Genomic DNA, 21,217 nt, shown 5'->3' with positions numbered 1-21,217 from the left:
ATTTGCAAACAAAATATGCAGACGAATTAGAACCATGAAACCAAAAAAGAAAAGCTTTAGTGAAATAGAGATTAGACAAACATAAATCCAAATGGTCTTTTTTAGCTGAATATAATACCCCAAAATTTCCCTCTTTTTAACCATAAAACGAATACAGTTTTTCAAGAAATGGAAACATTTCTTTTTCTTTCCTGTCTTATTTATCCATAGCCTTTTTCATCCATCAACATCCGATCTTCCGTTTTAAAGAAAATTTGCCTTCTACATACATATGAAACATTACAATTGAATCGATACATAATAAAATGTTGATAAAAATGATTTGTATTTATTTATTCATTCTAAATAGGGATACGTGTCATTGTGTTGTTTGCATTTTATTGCACTGATTTTGTATACTGGATTATAGTATATGTGTATATTAATGTTTCATTTATGTAAAAGAATAAAAGGGGTTACCCATATGGGGCTTAAAAAATTATATAGGTAATCAGGACAGAAAACACTTAAAGAAACATATTGAGGATCACCAAGACTCATCGGTTTATGAAAGATTGAAAGAATCTTATGAAACAATCAACATTAAAGTTCCGTTAATTTTTTATTTCTTCTTGTTTCATTTTTTGCATATGAAAGGTCTCCAGAAAAATAAGCTTTTAAAGAAGAAATTGGCGTGTAGGCTTTTGTTTGTATAAGCGTTTATAGCGTATTAGAATATAAACATTGCACTGAAAGTCATACAGTTTTTACGCAACATATGTTAAGTTTATCATGCGCCTGACTGACATTAATAATTATGAATGACATGTTTGTGGTTTTCATTTTTATTAGTGAAAAATGTCAAACGAAACTTGTTAAGGATTTCCAAATATGTTATAATGCTCAACTACGGTAGCTGATATAATACTTAATACAATTAGAAAGATCCGTCTCAGATTAAAACTGCATCGCGATATGTCTAATAATATTTTGCATACCACAAGGACTTTTTACTGATAATGCCATCCCTTTTCTTATATTTTTATACGTCTGTTTTTGAAAAACGGACGTATTATGTGATCGCACAGGCGTGTGTGTCTGTTAGGTCCGTCATATTTAGTGTCCGGAACATAACTCAATAACCATTCAATGTATGGACTTAAAACCTGGAATACAGTCAGTAGGCAATAAGATAGTGTGCAGAGTGCATAAAACAGGTCGGTAGCTCAAAGGTCAATGCCACAAATGGAGCCCAAACGTTCATATTTCGTGCCCGGGGCATAACTTAATAATCAATGTATTTACTTCAATCTTGGCATATAAGTAGGTGGCAATGGGACAATGTGCAGAGTACATGAACCAGGTCTGTATGTCATAGTTCAAGTTCACAGCAAGGCCAAATATTTCTGTCATATTTTGTGTACAGAGCATAACGTGAACAATTCAAGGTATTGACTTCCAACTTGAATGAGGTAATTTGAAGGAAGCAACACTCTACATTACTCCCATTCACACCTCCCGACCCCTCCCACGCCCTTACCCTCACCCCGTCTCTAACCAGAACATGAAATTTATATTTTCGTGCTTTAATTTTCAAGCACACGAACGATGTCGGTTGTCAAAGGTCAAAGTTACTGCAAGGTCAAATTGTGCCGTCCAGAGAGTAACTTAACAACAATATAAGATATTCACTTCACACTTGGCACGTATGTAGGCTTCCTCTTCCTCTGATCGAGAATTTCGTGCCTATTTCGCCCCGCTTTGTGGAGAAAAGGCAAAACTAATTTGTACTAGCTCATTTCCATGTTCTTTGTGATTTGAAATTGGATGACCTTTATTTGAACACATTACATTGCATATTTACGTAAATCATGTTTGGTCTATCATTTCCCCTTCAAATAACATGCACCTCCTTTGAATGTTATGTGTCCCAATCTCTTAAAGGCGTATGCCTGAATTCCCTGTATTTGAGATGAACGAAACTGTTCCCAATAACAGAATTTCTTCAAACTTTGGATATTGAAGGTATCATCTGAGAAACAAATATATGTTATAAAAAATCATAGATCACCGGTATTGAAAACGGGGGTTTATTTGCCCTTGAAAACAGCATTTTTGGAGAAAATGACGTATTCAAGGGCAGATAACTCTTCTTCGATACGTGATTCGTGACCTGTGATTTTTATTGCATAATTTTGTTTCTTAGATGATTGTCCATCAGTATCCAAAGTTTGAAGAAACTCTATTATTGGGAAAATTTTCGCCCCGAATTTAACATAATACTATCGAAGTTTTCATGTTAGCTAGCCGTCCATCGTTTGTACTGAAGGACGCTGGTGTTCTGACATTTTCATACTTTTGCTCTTTCAAGCAGCTCTAATTTTGTCTCACTGTTTATTGTCACATTTCGAGGACAATGCTATTTCTTCAGTAGGTTATCATAGCATACCGACTTGAGGTCTAATAATCTAAATTCAACAAGGAGATACAAGTCCATATTTTACTTTTAGAGGGGCATATATGAATAAGTATGCCTAATAGGGCTTTCCGTTGCCGAGCGGTTGAAGGCAAGGTTGCTGACTTCGAATCACTTGCCTCTCACCCTGAAATTATATCAGGAGGGGAACCCACGATCAAAGGCTGGAAAAGTTGACCTATGACCTACATTGTGTCGGTGTGATTCTAAACCCAGCACCGATCATTTGTCCAATAAGCCGTTTAGCTAGCTTACGGAAGGTCGGTGGTTCTACGCAGGAGCCTGTTCGTGATGGAATAATGCCTGGCGGAGCATCTGGGCTCTTCTTCCACGATCTAAAGCTGTAAAGTCCCCACATGACTTGTTATTTTAGTCGGTGTGACCTAAACCCAACGAAAATAATATGTTATAAAATCAATCGTTTTGTTTTATATTATGTACTGATTCTATGTAACGTGAATATGATTAAATGTCTGAAGGATGGTGTTTCAATACATATCACGGATAAAATGCTTATAAATAATTTCAAACAAATTTAGTCATCAGATTTGAAACGGAAGTAGGTCGGAAGCATTATTACTATTCAAATTTAGTAGTATTTATTAATTTATTTTGAATATGATATGTTTGTATAGAATTCATATATAAGTTTAGTCAAAGATCCCGTTCTGAAGTAAATAAAAGCATTATTATATTTTAGGTTAGTACTATCTAATAATCAGAATGGTTAACCCTTCACCTGTTTTTCTATAACGAACTTGTCCATCTTTCAATTTGAACAATACATGTACCATTAACTGTTAAAAGGGGTATTTACCAAAATGATACTAACTGGATGGCAAACAGTGAAGATCATGATCAGACTGCACGGATGTGCAGGCTGATCATGAGCTACACTGGTCGCAAAGGCAGAATAAGTTGTGTCAAGCATGATAAGGGCTAATTACTCCATTTCGGTTTTCAGAACGAGCGTTTAAATGAGTCGCGAGAAAAGTACAAAAGAAAAATATACATACGTTTTATTTTGGCATTAGACAAAATACAGTTTACATAGCCACATGTGAGGTATTCACAAGAGGAGAACAATAATCAGTTGTTACCAGTTATTATAAGAGGCAAATAGTTACAAATTGAACAATGCTATCAGTTTATGTATTTTTTGAGTAGGCTTGATTATATTAATCAATAATTATATGTCCCATAAGTTGTGTTTATAAAGTCCTAATTAAAATCTAATAAAGATACATGTATGATCATGTTTAACAGTGTACTTGTCATAGCCTGAATGCTAAATACATGTGAATGATCAATACCTCCTGTCATAGAACTGACACATAAAATTATATGTAACAAGTCTAGCGTCATCTAATCTTAAACTAAAATTAATTAAATTTCCGTTATAATAATTTTTGAGTGGGCTGAAATAACATTTATTTCTGATTTTGTAATAAGATAGATACTAATTAATGTGTCAATAATCATTCACATATTATTAATTACCATGAGATTTTTATGTCGGAATCTACCCACGACTGACATGTGCCAGAATGAAAAAAAAATCACAAAGTACTTATGACATTCGTATGAATTAGATGGTTAATACATAAGTTCGACCTTTATACTTCTAACGGTGAAAGTCAATAACTTCTGCTTCGTTCTAAGGTAGGTATCTTGCCTTGACAAAAGTTTATGCGAATTGTAAGTAGTAGTAATGTAAATAATCGTCTTTAATCATAATTACCTCCCTTGATAAAACAAGAAGCCATTCTAGAAGACACATTCCATGCAAATAGACAACTACAAAATCATCAAATTAACATTTAATTTCAACTTTATGTGTTATATTTATGTAATAGAAAATTATAACTGCTGTAAGTGAACCAAAGTTTACAGACTGGTGAATTGTCTCCAATTTGCGACAGATTTGACGTCAGCGGCATAGGTTATTTGTAGATAAAACTAAACTTTGTAGCATCTGATTGGCTGTTTAGCACTTTCTTTTTTGATATTAATCAATGGGAAGTTTTCATTCTGAGAATGGTCTCAAAATTAAGTTTTGTAACCTTGGTGACTCAAGAAGATATTGTTTGATACGTAAAATATTTAACAACACCATCTTAACAATTCTGCATTTACATAAACGCTGGCTATAAATGTTTGTTTTGCATCTGTTTGTAAAAATATAAATAATGACATTACAGATGACAAGAATGGTCATGTGTTTTATTGTTATGACAACCGCATAGGTTTCTTTTTTCATATTTTCCTCCAAAAATCCAGGTACAAAACAGTAAACACTAAGGACAACCACTAGTATTTATTTATTCATTAGATTGTTTGTCTCTGGGCATCTGTTCAGATTTCTAAATACATGACAACTGACGTTAAATGTGTAATAAATTTTGATTTGCTGAAAACTTTGAAAAATGATGTTTTGTGTTTTTAAACTTTATAGCAATATTTCATGACTTTGTTAAACCAGTTTGGTCAATAGCGTGTTATACAAAAACTGTGATGCGTAAAAAAAGTTGTGGCATATTGACAATTTGTATTTAATATCGAGAACACATGAAACGTTAAACACGTGTTTCCTTTTTGAATTTTAGAAAAAATTGAACAAGAAAAGCTGGTTATTATCCATTTTCTTGTTTTATCCTAATCTTACATCGTCAGGTTAGCAAGATCACGAATATAACATGCATACGCCATATAACTGAGATATAATCAATGAGTTTATGATATTAACCGTCTGCAAAAAAAAATACTATTCTGATAATTCTAATATTGTATTATCATTGAATTCGTTTGTATCACTTATCAATCATACCTTAATAATATGTACTATTTTTTGAGTAATGTATTACGCTGTATATTTGTAATAGTGCTAAGCACAGATGGAAAACCAATGGAATCAAATAACCAAGACAAGAAGTATATTGACAGGTCATGCCTTGATTGATTTATATTATTAAGTGCAACATGATTCGTTTTTAAATAAAAACATGTGTTAGAAGAGGCTTAAAAACGACACATTTGCGAAGATTATAATAACTTAAATTCCATTTCGAGTGGCTATAGAGAATTTTGAAAATGTGCGCAAACTTAGTTTCGTTGATTATCAAAAATAGAAAAATCATCTACGTACACAGATTTTATTTATAAGCATGTGATAAAATTAATTCATATATACTTACAAAGTAAGTATAGAACTACCTTTTCAAGGTCAGGAAAACTGGTAAGACCCTTATAATTCTCAAATGGCGTGCAATGTAATATTGTGATATAAGCTTTGGATCAAAAAATGGGAAGTTCTTAGTCGTTTAGAGTGGTGTTAGTTCATTGCGGTAAATCATCGTGAAATGCATGTGGCATATACGATGCACTTAAGTACACACAAATAATTAATGTACGTTCAAATATCACATGTCAATTAAAGACATTGATGTTAAATCTGCCATTTTAAAAACTGAATATTGATTACAGACATTTAAGATAAGGAAGTTAACAAATGAAAATAGTTTTCGTCACTATCTAACATCTTTTGAATAGTGTAAATAATTTTTAAGTGTAATGCGTACATATGAGAAACAACATGTCACCCAACAACTTTATAGAATATTGACGGCTGAGCTTGGCGGTAGGGTTAGATGAACAACGACAAAAATTAGGTTATATGTCGATTTCAAGCTTCTGACACTGGAGGATAAATCATGGTAATAACATAAATGGGGTATACCCATATTCTTAGTATACATTTATATTTGTTTTAACACACAGATATTTCCTCAAAATTAATACTATATCATATCTACTGAGCACAACTAAAATATCGATGTTTAAAAACAATTGACTTGGCGCATATACAATACAGTGATACGTTTCAGTGACTTTTGAAACGTTGCTCACGCTAATGTGAGACAAATTGGAAACGGCACAGTAATAGCAACTTTCGAAAACTTGTATAGTGCAGACATAACTAAATGTATTCCTTTATCGGACATAAATCTTAAAATAATACGAATTTTATAGCACACTTTCTATAAGTCATGGTTTGCCTAGAATGATTTCGTTTTAAATTATAAAAATAAATAGTAACGTCAGAAATAAAAATTGCTTGGCGTATTCGCGAATTTGATTCCGTAGTGGTGATTTTCGAAATACAGCTTGCATGATATATAAACACATATACAGTATACCAAACTCAATCGAGAGAAAAAATGTAAACATTACGGGTCTCCGTGATAGTGCTTTTCTATTTGCGATGCGCATTTACAATGGCATATGTTGTCCAGTACATACCACGAGGCTTTCGTCCATCTAGCTGGCTTACGGAGGGTTGGTGGCTCTATTTACGAGCACACCCGGGGGTTTCCTCCGCCATCAAAGCTGGAAACTCATCATATGATCTATATTTGTGTCGGTGCGACGTTAAACCAAAATAAAATAACAACGTGATCTATTCTAGTTTAACTTGCTAGTCGGCTAAAATGTGAGATATCCAAAAACAAACCATTAAGTTTACATAAGATAAAGAATGGAAAATAATACCGCGATCCGTAAAATTTCGAATACAACTTGCATGGCGCAAACAGACAGACATTATACAATACATGAGGCTAATGCTAACGAAATGATAATTATAATGATCCCATAATAAAATAATAATTATGATGATGATAATAATAATAACAACAATAATGATAATAATATAAGTAGTTGTGATTAATAAATAATAATAACTTTATTTAACGGTGATAACATATTTTGATATCCATTTTGCCAGTCTAACTGACGGTCTTCTCAACACTGATTAAAATTAAAGCCTTAATATGTAAAACGAAACGACTAATGTGCATATGATCAATGTATAACCTTGTTCTCTCTTTAGGACACATCCTATTATTTTATTCCGAGTTGTTTGGAGTTTATTTTTCTGCATTTCGCTTGTTCAATGTACAAGAAAGATCACGCATAACAATATTGAGTAAAAGTCATATCGACAAAGTTTATTGCCATATAGAGGTTTTCCAGATTGCCTCTCTTGGCATTATTTTATACGGGTATTCACATTGATAGAACTACCAACCGTCCGCAAGCCAGCCGGATATCGTCCTCGGTCACGGAGGCCCATGCAAGAACAAGAAGCTCCTTATATGCTGACTAACTTTAAAGATAATCTATTTTCCATTATACCAATTTCAACATTGAGTTAAAAACTTTTTATCATATGTATGCAAACTATTATGCAGCTTTCACCTGCAAAGAAGTTTAGTGTTTAGACACTATTTCATGTATTTGAAAAATGCTGATTGATGTGATTATTTCTTTAGATAATTTATACACAGTTGTACTTGCAAAGTGATGTTGAATCGATCAATTACATTTGTGTGCAGAAAATGAACTAAATGCACATGCAACTGTCAATGTTTTCCTTGTTAAGATTCAAGCATTGCACGTCCTGAAGCACGTGTTTTATTCTAATTACAGAACTGATAATAGAAAAGAACAGAGAGCAGGCCTCAAGTTGTTGGGTTTATTTCAAATTTTTCTCACCAATAGCAATCAATTACTACAACGAAAGTGTCAAAGTAAAATAATATAGATTTTATAATAAATTAACAATTAATTAAGGAAGGTGAAAATGTTGATACGTTATAATTTTAACACATTTAATATTGTTTCAATCCTGATTTATATTATCCTTAATTTAATTATCAAACAGGAATTTATGATTTATGGTGACAAATTAGGATACAAAAAAGACAATTTAAGTCTCCAAAACTCCTTTGTTAGTATCCATCAACAGCGGAGCTATAAAATGAAAACTTTCTCCCGATTTGATAACTTTACAACAGTGACACTCCAGTTTTATAGACCACATTTCCAGTTTAATGGTATTTAAAACTGAATAGATCAGGTCCCAAGAAACATGTCCAAGATGACCACTACGATGTATCGACAACAGAAAAAATATAAATACAGTCAAACCTGTCCAAAAAGACCACCCTTAGTAGAGCCAAAATGTAAGGTTTTTTGGGAGTGGTGGTCTTTATTCACAGGTTAAAATACACAGTAAATGTTAAAATGGGAAACAAAACATGTGGTCTTCAGAGCCAGGTGGTCTCTGTTCTGAGGTGGTCTTTAACGCAGGTTCGACAGTAAATTCAAATATGCAAGACGCGCTTATCACCTTGAAAGGCCTATAAGGAACATTTTATGACTATACATTAATATGCCGCTCTGTTTAATCAAAGACCTTCATGCACATCACTACTGAACTTACAGTACGGTCTTACATAAACAAACTCAGTTGAAAAGAGTTCGCAACAGTTAAACTTGGTTACATTCTATATTTCCAATGGTGCTATCTACTATCACAGCAACAAGTATCTGGTAGTAGTAGCACTCTCCCAGTTCTTGACCTTAATGTTGTTATAGGCTGATCACAACCAAATCAGTGTAAACGTAATCTTTCTTCTTCTTCGTGTGCTGTTGTTAACTCCACCACATGTCTTTGTCTGAGACGTGTTAGTAAAGTAAAACAACTAGATATGAACTTTGCAAACTATGATCATTTTGTTAAAACTCCTTGTTTATTTTGACTAAATGATTTCATGTCAACGTGGAGGCGTTTTGACCGCCCCACACTCCCCACCTATTTTGGGTATAGTTAAAGGTCACTCGATATTCAGAACAGGATAAAAATGTTTGTTTGATAAATTCTAAGCTGTTGTAAGTCTTTGCATTGCCTCAAGACTTGGCCTTACATTTTGAAAAGAAAAGAAATCAAATAACACCAAATCATAGAAAGAAAAAGTTGTTTCACATAAATATGGTGTTGCCCGTTTCATAATCTTAAATTAATACTGATTCAGTCAGACCGAGTGTTGTATCTGTTTGTTAAACTGAGTTCTGGCTGAGTTCTGTATTCCAAATGGAGATTCTTATAGCTTTTATTTAGGTTTGACATAAAGGTTAATGAGCGCATATCATAAACCAATGCATTGTAAAAAAAAAGTTTTAACCGTTTTTGAAAAAAACAATAAGGATGCATTGTATGGATTTAAATTTTAACAGACAGATGCTTAAGCTGGTAACTTTAAGATGACACGTTTATTTCCTATTTTAATGAGATTGCAAAAGTTCTTTTATAATATACTACTACTTTTTAGCATGGCTCCCACGTTTTCTCATTATAATTGTTACTTTTTTATACATGTTTATTTATATCATTCGTACAGCCTCACCATTAATTCTTTAACTCTGGACTTGGGTTTCCGATGATGTTTTCATGCCGGAAAAAAAACATTTTGCACTCCCTGTACCAGAAGTTTAAAAATATATTGTTTTGATGGTTGCCCTTTGTTCCTTATTATATGATTTTTTATTTCAAAAACTTATCTTATGTAAAATATATGCCGTTACAGTACAAATGATAGGATAATCCAGAACTTTTCTGCTGTGTAACTTTGATACGTCATGACGTTAAGTCTGTTTACGGATGTCAATTCCAGGCTATTCAAGCTACTTTTTTAATATTATTACGCGAAATATTTCAAGAATGTGTCAATTTTAAGATAAAACGTGACATTTAAGTTATTCTGTTTGACTTCTTAGCTCGATCTAAAGATACACACTTGTACACTGACATTTCCTTCTTCTAGGCTTGTCAATGATAACAGCTTGACATATATATCTTCGTTAATACTTACATGTTGTAATATAGGTTAACAGGGCATATTTAACCATCTAATAGGAACAACAATTCAACCTAATTAATGCTGTTTAACGACCACATAAATTATATAAACATGTAATATAAAAGTGATGTAATACAAACGAGAATAAGATAAAAGGTCATATCAGAAATAAAACTGTGTATAAATCTATAATTCATGCATCAATATGCAGCAGTTCAAAATATTGAATACGGTATATTAGGAAATGTTCGAGAGTTTTCAATTTTCGCTATTTTTTTTAGCTAGTAACATTTTCATTTGCATTTTCAAAATCGTAGTTATTGCGTATATTTAATATAATTTTGTTTCATGTTTGAGGCATATTTGACTCAAAAAATCGCCAGTAAAACAGATAAAAGAAACACTAGCGTAATTATTAACGACAGACATTAAAAGTTGCTCCGTGCTACATTTTAGTCAACTGTGCCGCGTGTATATAAATTTCATGGCTATCGCTGTCAGTCAGCTTTCGGTTGAAGCTAAAGGAATGTGTGTGTGCGTGTGCTTTTTTTCAAAGAATGTTGGACTTTTCATAAATGATCCCATCTGTATTAGATAAGTTGGAAAGAAATAAAACTTTCAAAGTGTATTGTGTCTGATTTATATATGTTCGACTGTGATGTAGGAAATGCCTTTTAGGTAAATATGAAGGAACGGACGAAAGGGCAGATAAAAGGACGATGAGATGTCACAAAATAGTTCATTAAAGGCACTATGTGAACTAATTATCTAACGAACATTTAAGCAAAAAGATGTGTCATTTAAAATGCAATCCACGTTGACAAAATAAAGATCTAGCCATTATATGAATGACACTTCAAATTAAGAAAATTATCAATAATCATCGCTAAAAATCATATGAATATCCGAAAGAAAAACAATTCGCTTTAACAAGCATACGTTTACAGTCAAACTACATGTGCTTAATGAGTTTTCACTCTACCAAATAGGGGCTTAATGTAAAAGAAAATGGTCAGAACTTCTGGGCAGTTAAAGCAGAACCATCAGTATTGGGGAAAGGGCATATCTACATGAATGAATTCTACAACATACAGAGAAATGTCATATTTACAAGGGAAAGGGCAAAATTATGTAAACATTAAAGACATTTTAATTTTTTTTTACAGGAAACAGGCTATAAAAACAATGTTGCTCTAAAATAGGCTTTGCACAAGAGCACTGGCCCATTAATTTGTGAACTGTAAAGCAAAAATCCACTTACCAGTCGAAAATTCCTTTATCACACGTAGTTTCGGTTTAAAATGCGACCATTTTTGTTACAGCGGAACATTTTTCTCACTTAATTCTTACAGCATACCATCATACGTCCCAAACTCCTACCCTGAAGTATATACATCCAAAACTACTACCTAAGCGCAAATGAGAAACTATTGCCGATACATTAATTTGACTTTACAAGATCAAGAAAATGTGGATCACAAGAAATTTAGAGAAATCGCCGTTACTTTTGTACAGTCGTCTGCTCGCGATTCATAACTTTGCGGAATTGTCGTTTGAGTGTGCAATCGCGAAAATTTCCTCACGCGAAATATTTCAAACTTAAGTTTCTAAAAGCTCTCTTTTTAATTTAAACATTTCAATAAAAGAGGAGGGGCCTCCGTGACCGAGTGGTTAATGCCGCTGACTTTAAATCACTTGTCCCTCACCTATGTGGGTTCGAGCCTCACTCGGAGCGTTGAATTCTTCATGTGAGGAAGCCATTCAGCTGGCTTAAGGAAGGCCGGTGGTTCTACCCAGACGCCCGCTTATGATTAAATAATGCACAGAGGGGTCCCTGGTGTCTTCCTCCCCCATCAAAGCTGAAAAGTCGCCATATGACATATGATTGTATCGTTGCGATGTTAAACCCAACAAAAAAGTCAATAAAAATGGCATCTTGGGCTAAAAAGTTATTCAGCTCATTACATTGGTTAGAATGTACCCCGTTTCTATTCGAAAATAACAGGTTATTCTTCGTTTGGTCCCCGATATAACACAATAATTGCCCGGAGATGTGTAATGACCTGTAGGCCATCCTGAGAGCAGATATCACGTACAAAACACAGTTTTCCTTTGTTTGTTCGTTTTGTCTTAGTTTGAGTGCTTTATGTGTGTGAGAGAGCCACTGTTTGTGTGCATTGGTCGTGTGTACGTCCGCTTCCTGGGTTAGGGTTTGCGGAGGCTGCGTTTTTGTGGAACGAGACTTTCCCTGTTAGATATTTATTCCTGTTTTTAGCGTCTTGAATTCCTAATTTACTTAAATGAATCATAAACCTACCATAACCAACTAAATTTCACCACATGAAGACGTCATATTATTAACATCAGCCTAGATCATTGATATTCTTTCAAACAGAAAGCTGTAAACAATAACGTCAGTTAAGCCTCTCTCTGTTGACAAAGTGTTTTCTTATTTTCCCGATGATCAATATACATTTAAAGAACGTTCCTAAAGGGCTGAACTTGAGATATTTTGACAATTGCTCTTTGAGATAGAAGATTCGACTAAGAGATCAAAACTGATATCGTGCCATTTGAATAAAATGGATACTGCTAAAGATAAAAGCAAGGTAGAAACGGCTAACAAATGGTTAAAAATCTAAGCAAAGTATACTGATACTTATACTCAGTATATTGGCCATTCTTATTTTGCGTTACTACAGTGTCCCTAATGTCATGTTGTAAAATTCGGTGGGTATGTATGAGTAAATTATATCGGCACAAGCCGACAAACATGCACAAAATGCTGGATGTGGCTCCTAATAGGAATATTGCCGTTACTATATTGTAATAGCAAGTAAACATACTTGACATTAAAGAAGATGATCATAAATTGATAGCTCTAAAAATTACAATATACATTGATTCAAAATAGAAATAACAGTTGATTTCACTAATTTATTTCCATTGCTCATTTCTTAAAATCATTGTTATCAGCAGTTGACTGTTACTTAAATGTTGAATATTTCCTGAAATCGCTAATGTCACTTGTTGACTACCACATAAAATCCTTGACTGCAATTGTTAAATATTACTTTAAACCCTTCCTTTCACTTGTTTACTATTAATTCAAGACATGAATTTCAGTAATAAGCTACAACTTTGATCCATTGATTTTCCTTATTAATTATCAATTTAATGCAATTCGCTACTGCAATGACTTACTTTTCTTGATTTATTTTGTTTATTGTAACTTATTTCTTACAGATCCTCCGCCTGCTATCGACCTTCCACCTCCTCCGCCATTTGACTTATCACCAGAGGCAGACATACCTGCTGATCCGCCTGCAAGTATAGAAAGCAATACATCAACAGTTTCTAGGAATAATGACTCAACAGCAACAAATGAAACCGTAAATGACGCACCAGTCTTAGATACAATCGAATCTGCGCCAATTAATGTGTCTAGTTCCGGATCAAACGGTTCTGTCATAGTATTACCTGAACCATCTACACCTAGTGATAAGTTTGATATAAGTGGAGCAAATGAAACAATTGTTGCAAATGTGACTGACGGTATTACAGATAATAATGTTTCTGATACCTCCACGAGCATATCTAGTGTTAAATCGGTTGCTAATGATACAGAAATAGTTAATATGACAGATATAGCTGCTACGGATCAAGCTATATCAGATATTCTAGCTGCTGCGGCTGGAAATGATACTGTATCAAATAACACAAATGTAGTAACCGATAATAAGTATGATAATTTGACTTCAAATGAAAGTTTGGATAATATTACTGCTATTGAAACTCAAAACGTATCTGCAAGTGAACCTCCATTAACTCCAGCAGACACTCCGGCAGATAGATCCTTAACCTTATCTTTAGATGAGTTTATTGTTCCATTATCAGATCCATTATCAGACCCATTATCAGAAACAGCACCTGTTGATTTACCACCACCACCTATTGCATTTGATCCTGGACTAGAATCTGAGTTCGCAGTTAGTGACATTGGAACAAATGTCAGTGACATTTCTTCTCTGCCGGACTTTAACATAACTTCACCTACAGATACAAACGATACCATCGCGATAAACAAAACATACATTGACCCTGTAGATATCCATATAGGTGATACAGGGAATATGTCTATTGAGCACACTCATTTGAAAACAGATAGTCCGGTACCTACAACAGTTCAAATTCCCGTAGACCTTCCAGCAATACCAGAGCCTGTTGATCTACCACCTCCTCCAATAGATACACCCTCGGTTGATTTTATTGACGCGCCTGGTTCAACAACAATTGAAATCTCAGATCTTTTAGCTGGTTTAGGAACTTTAGATGGGTCTTCACCTCCAATGGACAGTGTCGTACCCGAAACAACAACTACAGAAATGACTCCTGAACAATATAATGTCCCTACAACTGTTCCTGCGTACGAAACTACCACTGTTATTCCGTATGATGTATTTACAAGTCCGACTGCATTTGTTGAGTATGACACAACTACGACACAGCCCGTGCTTGACACAAAGGATCCGATATACAAGCATGTTCCCGAAAAAGGTAAGAAATCCTGTTTCTAAATAAGCGTAATTATATAAATGTAGCTATAGTCAGATATATATCATAACCGTAACTGTCTGTGATGTTATAATTTCCGCCTGATGTTCGGGGTTTTAATAATACTATCGATTTACGAAATTATTCAACCTAATGTTGTCACACATTTTTGTTTATATATTCGTTTTATCATCTTTTATAGTGGACACAACTTGACCCCGATGGTTGACCTTTGTATTATAATACATAATGAGGCACAACGTATTATTGAAAAGGAGCGTACGCATTTTAACGCTTCATTTCCTTGCATTCAAACTGACGTACATTTATCATGATATAGATTTACTGCACCCCTTATATTTACAATGAAATAATCGATATGAATAATCAGCCTAAGGTCAACCATTGCGGTCAATTTGCGACAACTATATCAGACATATATTCGTTTTGATCCTACATGCGAATGAGTCATGGTGTATTTGAAATGAGCGAGACGTAGGATGGAACCCAGTGCTATTATGATGTTTAGATATTTTTTCTATAAAAAAATCACAGCACACCTCTTGTCTACAGCTGGTACCATTGTAATACGTCTGTGTTTTTAACTAGCCTGTGTTATTTATCAATTCTATCATAAGTTTTGCGTTTTGGGGATTACTGTCTTTCTTTAAGTCGTGGACTGCAGAATGTCAAAAATAAAAAAATATGGTAGAAGTCTCATCAAACCATTAAATTTGTCAAACGAACTGTTTTCAATAACAATTTACAGGTGGGCCGGTGGTCTAGTGGTAACACGCTTGACTGTCAATCCAGAGGTCCGGGTTCGAATCCCGGTCCAGACACTGGAAATTTCTGAGATTCTCTTGAGTGTCTCTTAAAGGCCTGTACTTATTCTTCTCGGGAAAGACAGCTTTGCGTGTATCGGTGCTATACACCGGGCACGTTAAAGAACCAGGCTGTCTATTCGCAAAGAGCTAGGCTAAGTTAGCCGGACAAGTCTGCCTCTATATGTTCTGGGGGCTTTATCTCACTCCGTCCTTCTGGTCAGATCCCTCTGTATCTGTACTAGTCGAGGATACATTTCGCGCCCTGTGTGGCTGCGTTTGCTACATGTAAAGCGCTATATAAATCTGGTAATAATAATAATAATAATAATAATAATAATATTAATAATAATAATGATAATAATACATTTGTACATAACTGCTATTTTTAACATTTTTGATTTTCTTATTTGGAACGTATTTACAATAACTGGAACAAAGCAACTCTCCATGTTTTCTAACTAACAACTCTCACTGAAGAACAAAATCTTAACTGAAAAGTGTCCGCACTTCGTATATTCTGCCTCCTTAACTATAATAATATCGATGCACTCCGCAAGTCCTGGAGGCGGAAATTCGTTGCAAATACAGCACTTTTCATCATCATCATAATCATCATGACCATCGAGATTAGATTCTGATGCACTTCATCGTCGTTTTTAAACTCAAGCCTTTTGCATGTATATGCCTAAAAATATAGTATTAACTATCTATTCAAAACGTCACAAATTTACCGTCGTTGAGTGCCTACAGTAATAAATCTGTAACTATGCTAGTTGCCTATTTTTTAATCGAAAACACATTATCTATGTGGTTCCCATACATTCAAACAAAGAACAATTTAAGTAAGTATTACATACATACGTTTGTATAATTATGCAGCGACGTATGTCCCTAAGTGCACACTTTCTCTATAAAATTCATAATATCTCGGAGAAATTGAACTACTAGGCGCTTTGCCGTTGTCTGTCTGGTATATTTTGGTAGTAATTTACTAGTATAAATTCTCTCTACCTACATTTATTTATAATGCGAACTTGTATCAACGCGAATCTCAAGTATGGCAATGTCGACAGTTCTGAATTTAATCAAGTCCCTAAATGCACACTATCTCCATAAAATGCATTGTATCCTCGAGAACCAGTTAACTTTCATTGAGAAAATATATAGCTTCTCTGGTCCCAGTCAGTTAAAAAGACTAAACGGCCACTTCTGATTTGTGAGACATGATAACAGAGATATCAGTATATATGAAAATGTTAAACCAGTACGAATGTGTAGTTCTATTCGGGTGCGTATATAACGCAGCATACAGCTAACCTTACTGCGTTAGTGAACGTCCGGTGAAATATGCATTTTTTGTTTATACTACCAGGTGCTTTGTCTTTAAAAAAGTAAACAAAATAGGAACTGATGTTATACACACTAAGTTCTATGTTTTGAAATTCAAATTTTTAGCATTTATTTATCATACTGGTCGAATTATATTGAGTAGCGAACATCCAATCTGACTAAAGTCCTTGATTTCTAAACGAAGATCTGAGAATGACCCATTCACATTCGTCTTCTGTATATTTTGGATTTCCAATATTGCTATTTTTATTTTCGCAAATCTATTTTTATTTGAACCAGTCAGACGACTTGTTCGAGTGTCAAAGAGCAAGAAAAATTCCGGTCAGTTCGGGGCTCGAACCCGGGACCCCTCGCGTACAAAGCAAATGCCCTACCGACTGAGCTAACAGGCTATCTGACAATTAACGTCATAAGCATTGTAAATATGAAAAATCCAGGCTAAATATAGATTTGCAAAATGTTGTAAGTTAAGCTCTGATTGGCTAGCAAAAGGGTCGTCAGAACGAGTCTTCAGATCCTTAGCGTAGCGTAATAGGAGATGTACTTTAGTCAGATTGAGTGAACATCAAACTTTATAATATTTGTTTGAATGGTATGTCTTATACACTTGCCTAAGCAGTCTGGTACAACATATCCTATTTGAATAATAGTAGTATTTGGTAAATTTAAAAGTTCATATAGATATATACATAGAGAATATTTGTTTGTTTCGGTGTAAGATTTAAATATATAACACCAGATGCAGTATTTTCACGATTGACATAGTGAAAATGTAAGATATGCTGTTCATGAAGGAAAGATATTTTGATCTTACATGTGAAACAAACAAATTATCTATTTTATTTCATGTTTTACTGAATTCACCAATTTCATAGATTCTTACCAGTGAAAAATATATTTGATATTTATCACTGTGAAAGTCCCAGATATATTTCACTCTAATAATCCGATAACTCACTGACAAAAACATGTAATAGATATGTTTTGTAACATTTCCATAGCTGAGAATACATGAAGAAATATGCTAGACAGACAATACTAACGAAAAGGAAAACAAATATTGTATGAATCTAGTGACAAAACAAATAGTTTCGATTGTTTTCATCTATACCATGCATTCGACGTGTATCAACTGATATGGAAGCGTCTTGTTTATTTAACAGGAACATGTTACTTTGTGTGTTGTCATAACATCACGGACGCTTTTTTATGATTATGTGGATTTCGTGGAAACTCTTAAATAATTATACAATTTACGAAAGCTTCGATAATCCAGATATCTTATATTACAAGGTCTAACTAAATATAAGCAATATCTTATAGCCAGATGTTCTGTTTCAGTTTGGCAAAGGTACAGTCTAAACAGATTCTAAACATTTTTCTTAAAAAATTACTTGGCATTTAAACCAAACTAACACGTAGGATACATGTGTTATCATACTTATGAGCAAAACTTACTAAAGGGATTATAAATAAACTCATTTTATCTTAGTTCAAATTTTCAAAACAGCAGGCTCCTGAACTGCGGAAAGCAATCGATGGGCAGCTTTTAGTTTAAATATCTTTTACCTTATCTTTATAGGTGAAACCCTGACGCTCGATCATCCCCCGCCAATATTCTCAGGTGGAAGCAGACCTTCAGTTTATACAGATCCATATGGTCCCCATGATGGTCATTTTCCATATCCTGAAACCACGACGCCAAAGGTAGTCACTACAACAAAAGAAGCCCCTCCTCCACCGATCAAGGTACCGACACGACCTGACAGGCGTACTAACTGGCCTGTGCAGAGGTTTGAAACGACGGCGTCACCTTATGCTAGATGGACTACGCAGATGCCACTACATCAAACAACTTTAAGTCCCAGACACATGAACGTCGCGGAGTTAGCTGCCTATGCCCTCCGCATGTCAAACAATAGAAAGTTCACCAACCAGCCATTTCAAGGAATTCAAGTTTTTTTTCAAGCAGATCCAGAAACAACAACACTAAAACCGACAACAACATTAAAATCTGTTTACAAACAACAAAATAAAGGCATACAGAAAGATATGCGATCAAATTCCTTTGTTGAATATCTGCGAAAGAAATACGGTATAAGCAATATTGGTACCACGCATTCATATTATGCAACTACAGCCAAACCCACTATGAAACCACTACAATTGCCAAGTCAACGAAAGTTTTATGATGCACAATATTTGTTATCCCACTTGCCTGAAAGCACGACACAGAAACCTACAATGAAGAATTCATTTGATTCCAGGTATCTTCTATCACATTTGGATATTTCACCCACAAAACCAGTTGTTCCAAAATTTTATGCAAGTACTATAAAACCAACAACGGCCAGGCATTTTTATGATGCGAAATATTTATTGTCGCATCTTGATGAAATTCAACGACCAAATGGAAATTCTCAATCTACATTACCCCCAAAACCATCGGTGACTAAACTGTCTCAAAATCTACCTCAACCAGCAAATCTTCCCAGACGAAAGAATGTTCCTGGTGCATTGCAAACCTGGATGAATAATATAAATGTAAAACCAAATGCTGTGTCTGAATTTGGTTCACAACAAGAACATGGACGGTTAATTCTAAAGGAGCAAAGACAAGGTCAAGTCGATACAAGGCCAATAAATCTCAAGTCAAACATAAGTCCACAATCTGTTCTCAATTACAACGTAAATCCCGAACGAAATGTGCGTATGAACATAAATCTAAAGCCAAATATAAACCAATGGGGAGGTCAACAAAAGACATCCAACCCGTATAAAAGTCTGACAACTGCGAGTTTCAAACCAGTTGTTTATGGCAACAAACCATTCCAAATTAAAAAACAAAGTCCCGGGCTTAGTTTAAGAGAAAGATTTAATCGAAAGTGGTATCATCCAGAAGCTAAGACAACTGCTAAAGGAACAGTGTCAACAAGAGCAAGTCAAGCTAAACATGAGCCGATCAAAAATATAAACATTCAAATAGAAGAGCCTATAAACAGAAATCAAGTGAAAACCGAACCAATTTCGCCTGTCAATACGTTATTTAACAGAAGAGGCCTGCATCAAAATGTTAATTCAGCATTGCAAGGGCCAGTTACCAACCGTGATATGGCCATACAGCGTACTAGTATTGAGCTTCAAAGACAAATTATTAAACAGCAAGAAGAAAAACTGCGTCAACAACAACAGCAATTGCAGAAACAACAAGCCGTGTTTCGTTTACAACAAGAACAACGTAAAAAGCAACTACAAAAACAAAGTAAAACCCTTCCTGTCAGTCAACAATATCGTTTAGCTTTAATTCAGCAACAGCAGAAAGAAAATCAGAACCTCCTCCTGCAGCAACAAGAACAGGAGCGTTTACGTTTACTTCAACTACAGCAAAAACAAAATAACAAACTTCTTCTTCAGCAACAAGAACAAGATCGTTTACGTTTACTTGAGCAGCAACAAAAACAGGCACAGCTAAGACAGCAGTTAATCCTCAGGCAGCAAGAAGAACAACGTTCACGATTACTTCAACAACAACAGCAACAAAATCAAAAGCTACTACTCAAGCAGCAAGAACAAGATCGGTCTTCACAACAAGAACTTCAGCGGAGACTCCTGCTGAACCAACAACGTCAAAGAGAACAAGAACTTCTCAGGCAACAACAATTCAGTGGACAAAGTAATCAGTTCCCACTTGCCTCGAGAATAGGGCACTCTGAAATAATCCGGAATAATCAAATCAGCAAAATGCAACACAGATATCAACCAAATGTACAAGTGTCAAGTATACAAATATTTAAGGCACCGGCAATGATGAGGAGACGAAAAAACCAAGAAAGAAAAGAAGCAATGCCGCAACCGACACAAACTCACTGGCGTGCACCTTCAGATTTACAGCATCTACATGGCCATTTATCTGTGCCATATAAGTTAGATCCAATTCCTGCTCCACAAACAACACAAGCGACACCAAAATCAGCGGTGCCTGTCATTACTACACCGACAACAGTTGTTTATATTCAAACAATTGCAACAACTGTTCGGCCAGTTACATCTTCGCCTAGACCGACATTACCGGCCACAGCCGATCCTAATCCACCACCGATATTCGACACCAAGGTCCGTCATACCTTTATGCCAATGCCGAACATAGAGCCCACGACAAAGGCGCCCAAACCGACGGGGGATGACACACAAGTACATAATCAGCAGAACAACTTACAAATAGATGGTAATTTTTGATTAATATTTCAATAGCTTTCTGTCTGGAGAAATTTAGATTTATACACTATTTATCCATCCTTCTTTTATTTTTATTTTTACATGTACATCTCTAA

General features: G+C 34.7%; 1 protein-coding gene across 3 annotated transcripts in view; it reads left to right on the top strand.

Annotated features, from left to right (window-relative positions):
- LOC123533672 (uncharacterized) overlaps positions 1-21,217 on the top strand; it is a 38,452-nt gene that overhangs the window by 6,159 nt on the left and 11,076 nt on the right. For all 3 annotated transcript variants that reach the window (XM_045315426.2, XM_045315425.2, XM_045315427.2), the window contains exons 3-4: positions 13,402-14,712; positions 18,469-21,111. In XM_045315426.2, coding sequence (XP_045171361.2) covers positions 13,402-14,712; positions 18,469-21,111 — 3,954 coding nt within the window. The remainder of the gene's footprint in view (positions 1-13,401; positions 14,713-18,468; positions 21,112-21,217) is intronic.

This window comes from Mercenaria mercenaria, chromosome 12 (genome assembly GCF_021730395.1).
Source record: "Mercenaria mercenaria strain notata chromosome 12, MADL_Memer_1, whole genome shotgun sequence".
Classification (NCBI taxonomy): domain Eukaryota; kingdom Metazoa; phylum Mollusca; class Bivalvia; order Venerida; family Veneridae; genus Mercenaria; species Mercenaria mercenaria.
This window is presented reverse-complemented; position numbering and strand designations above follow the sequence as displayed.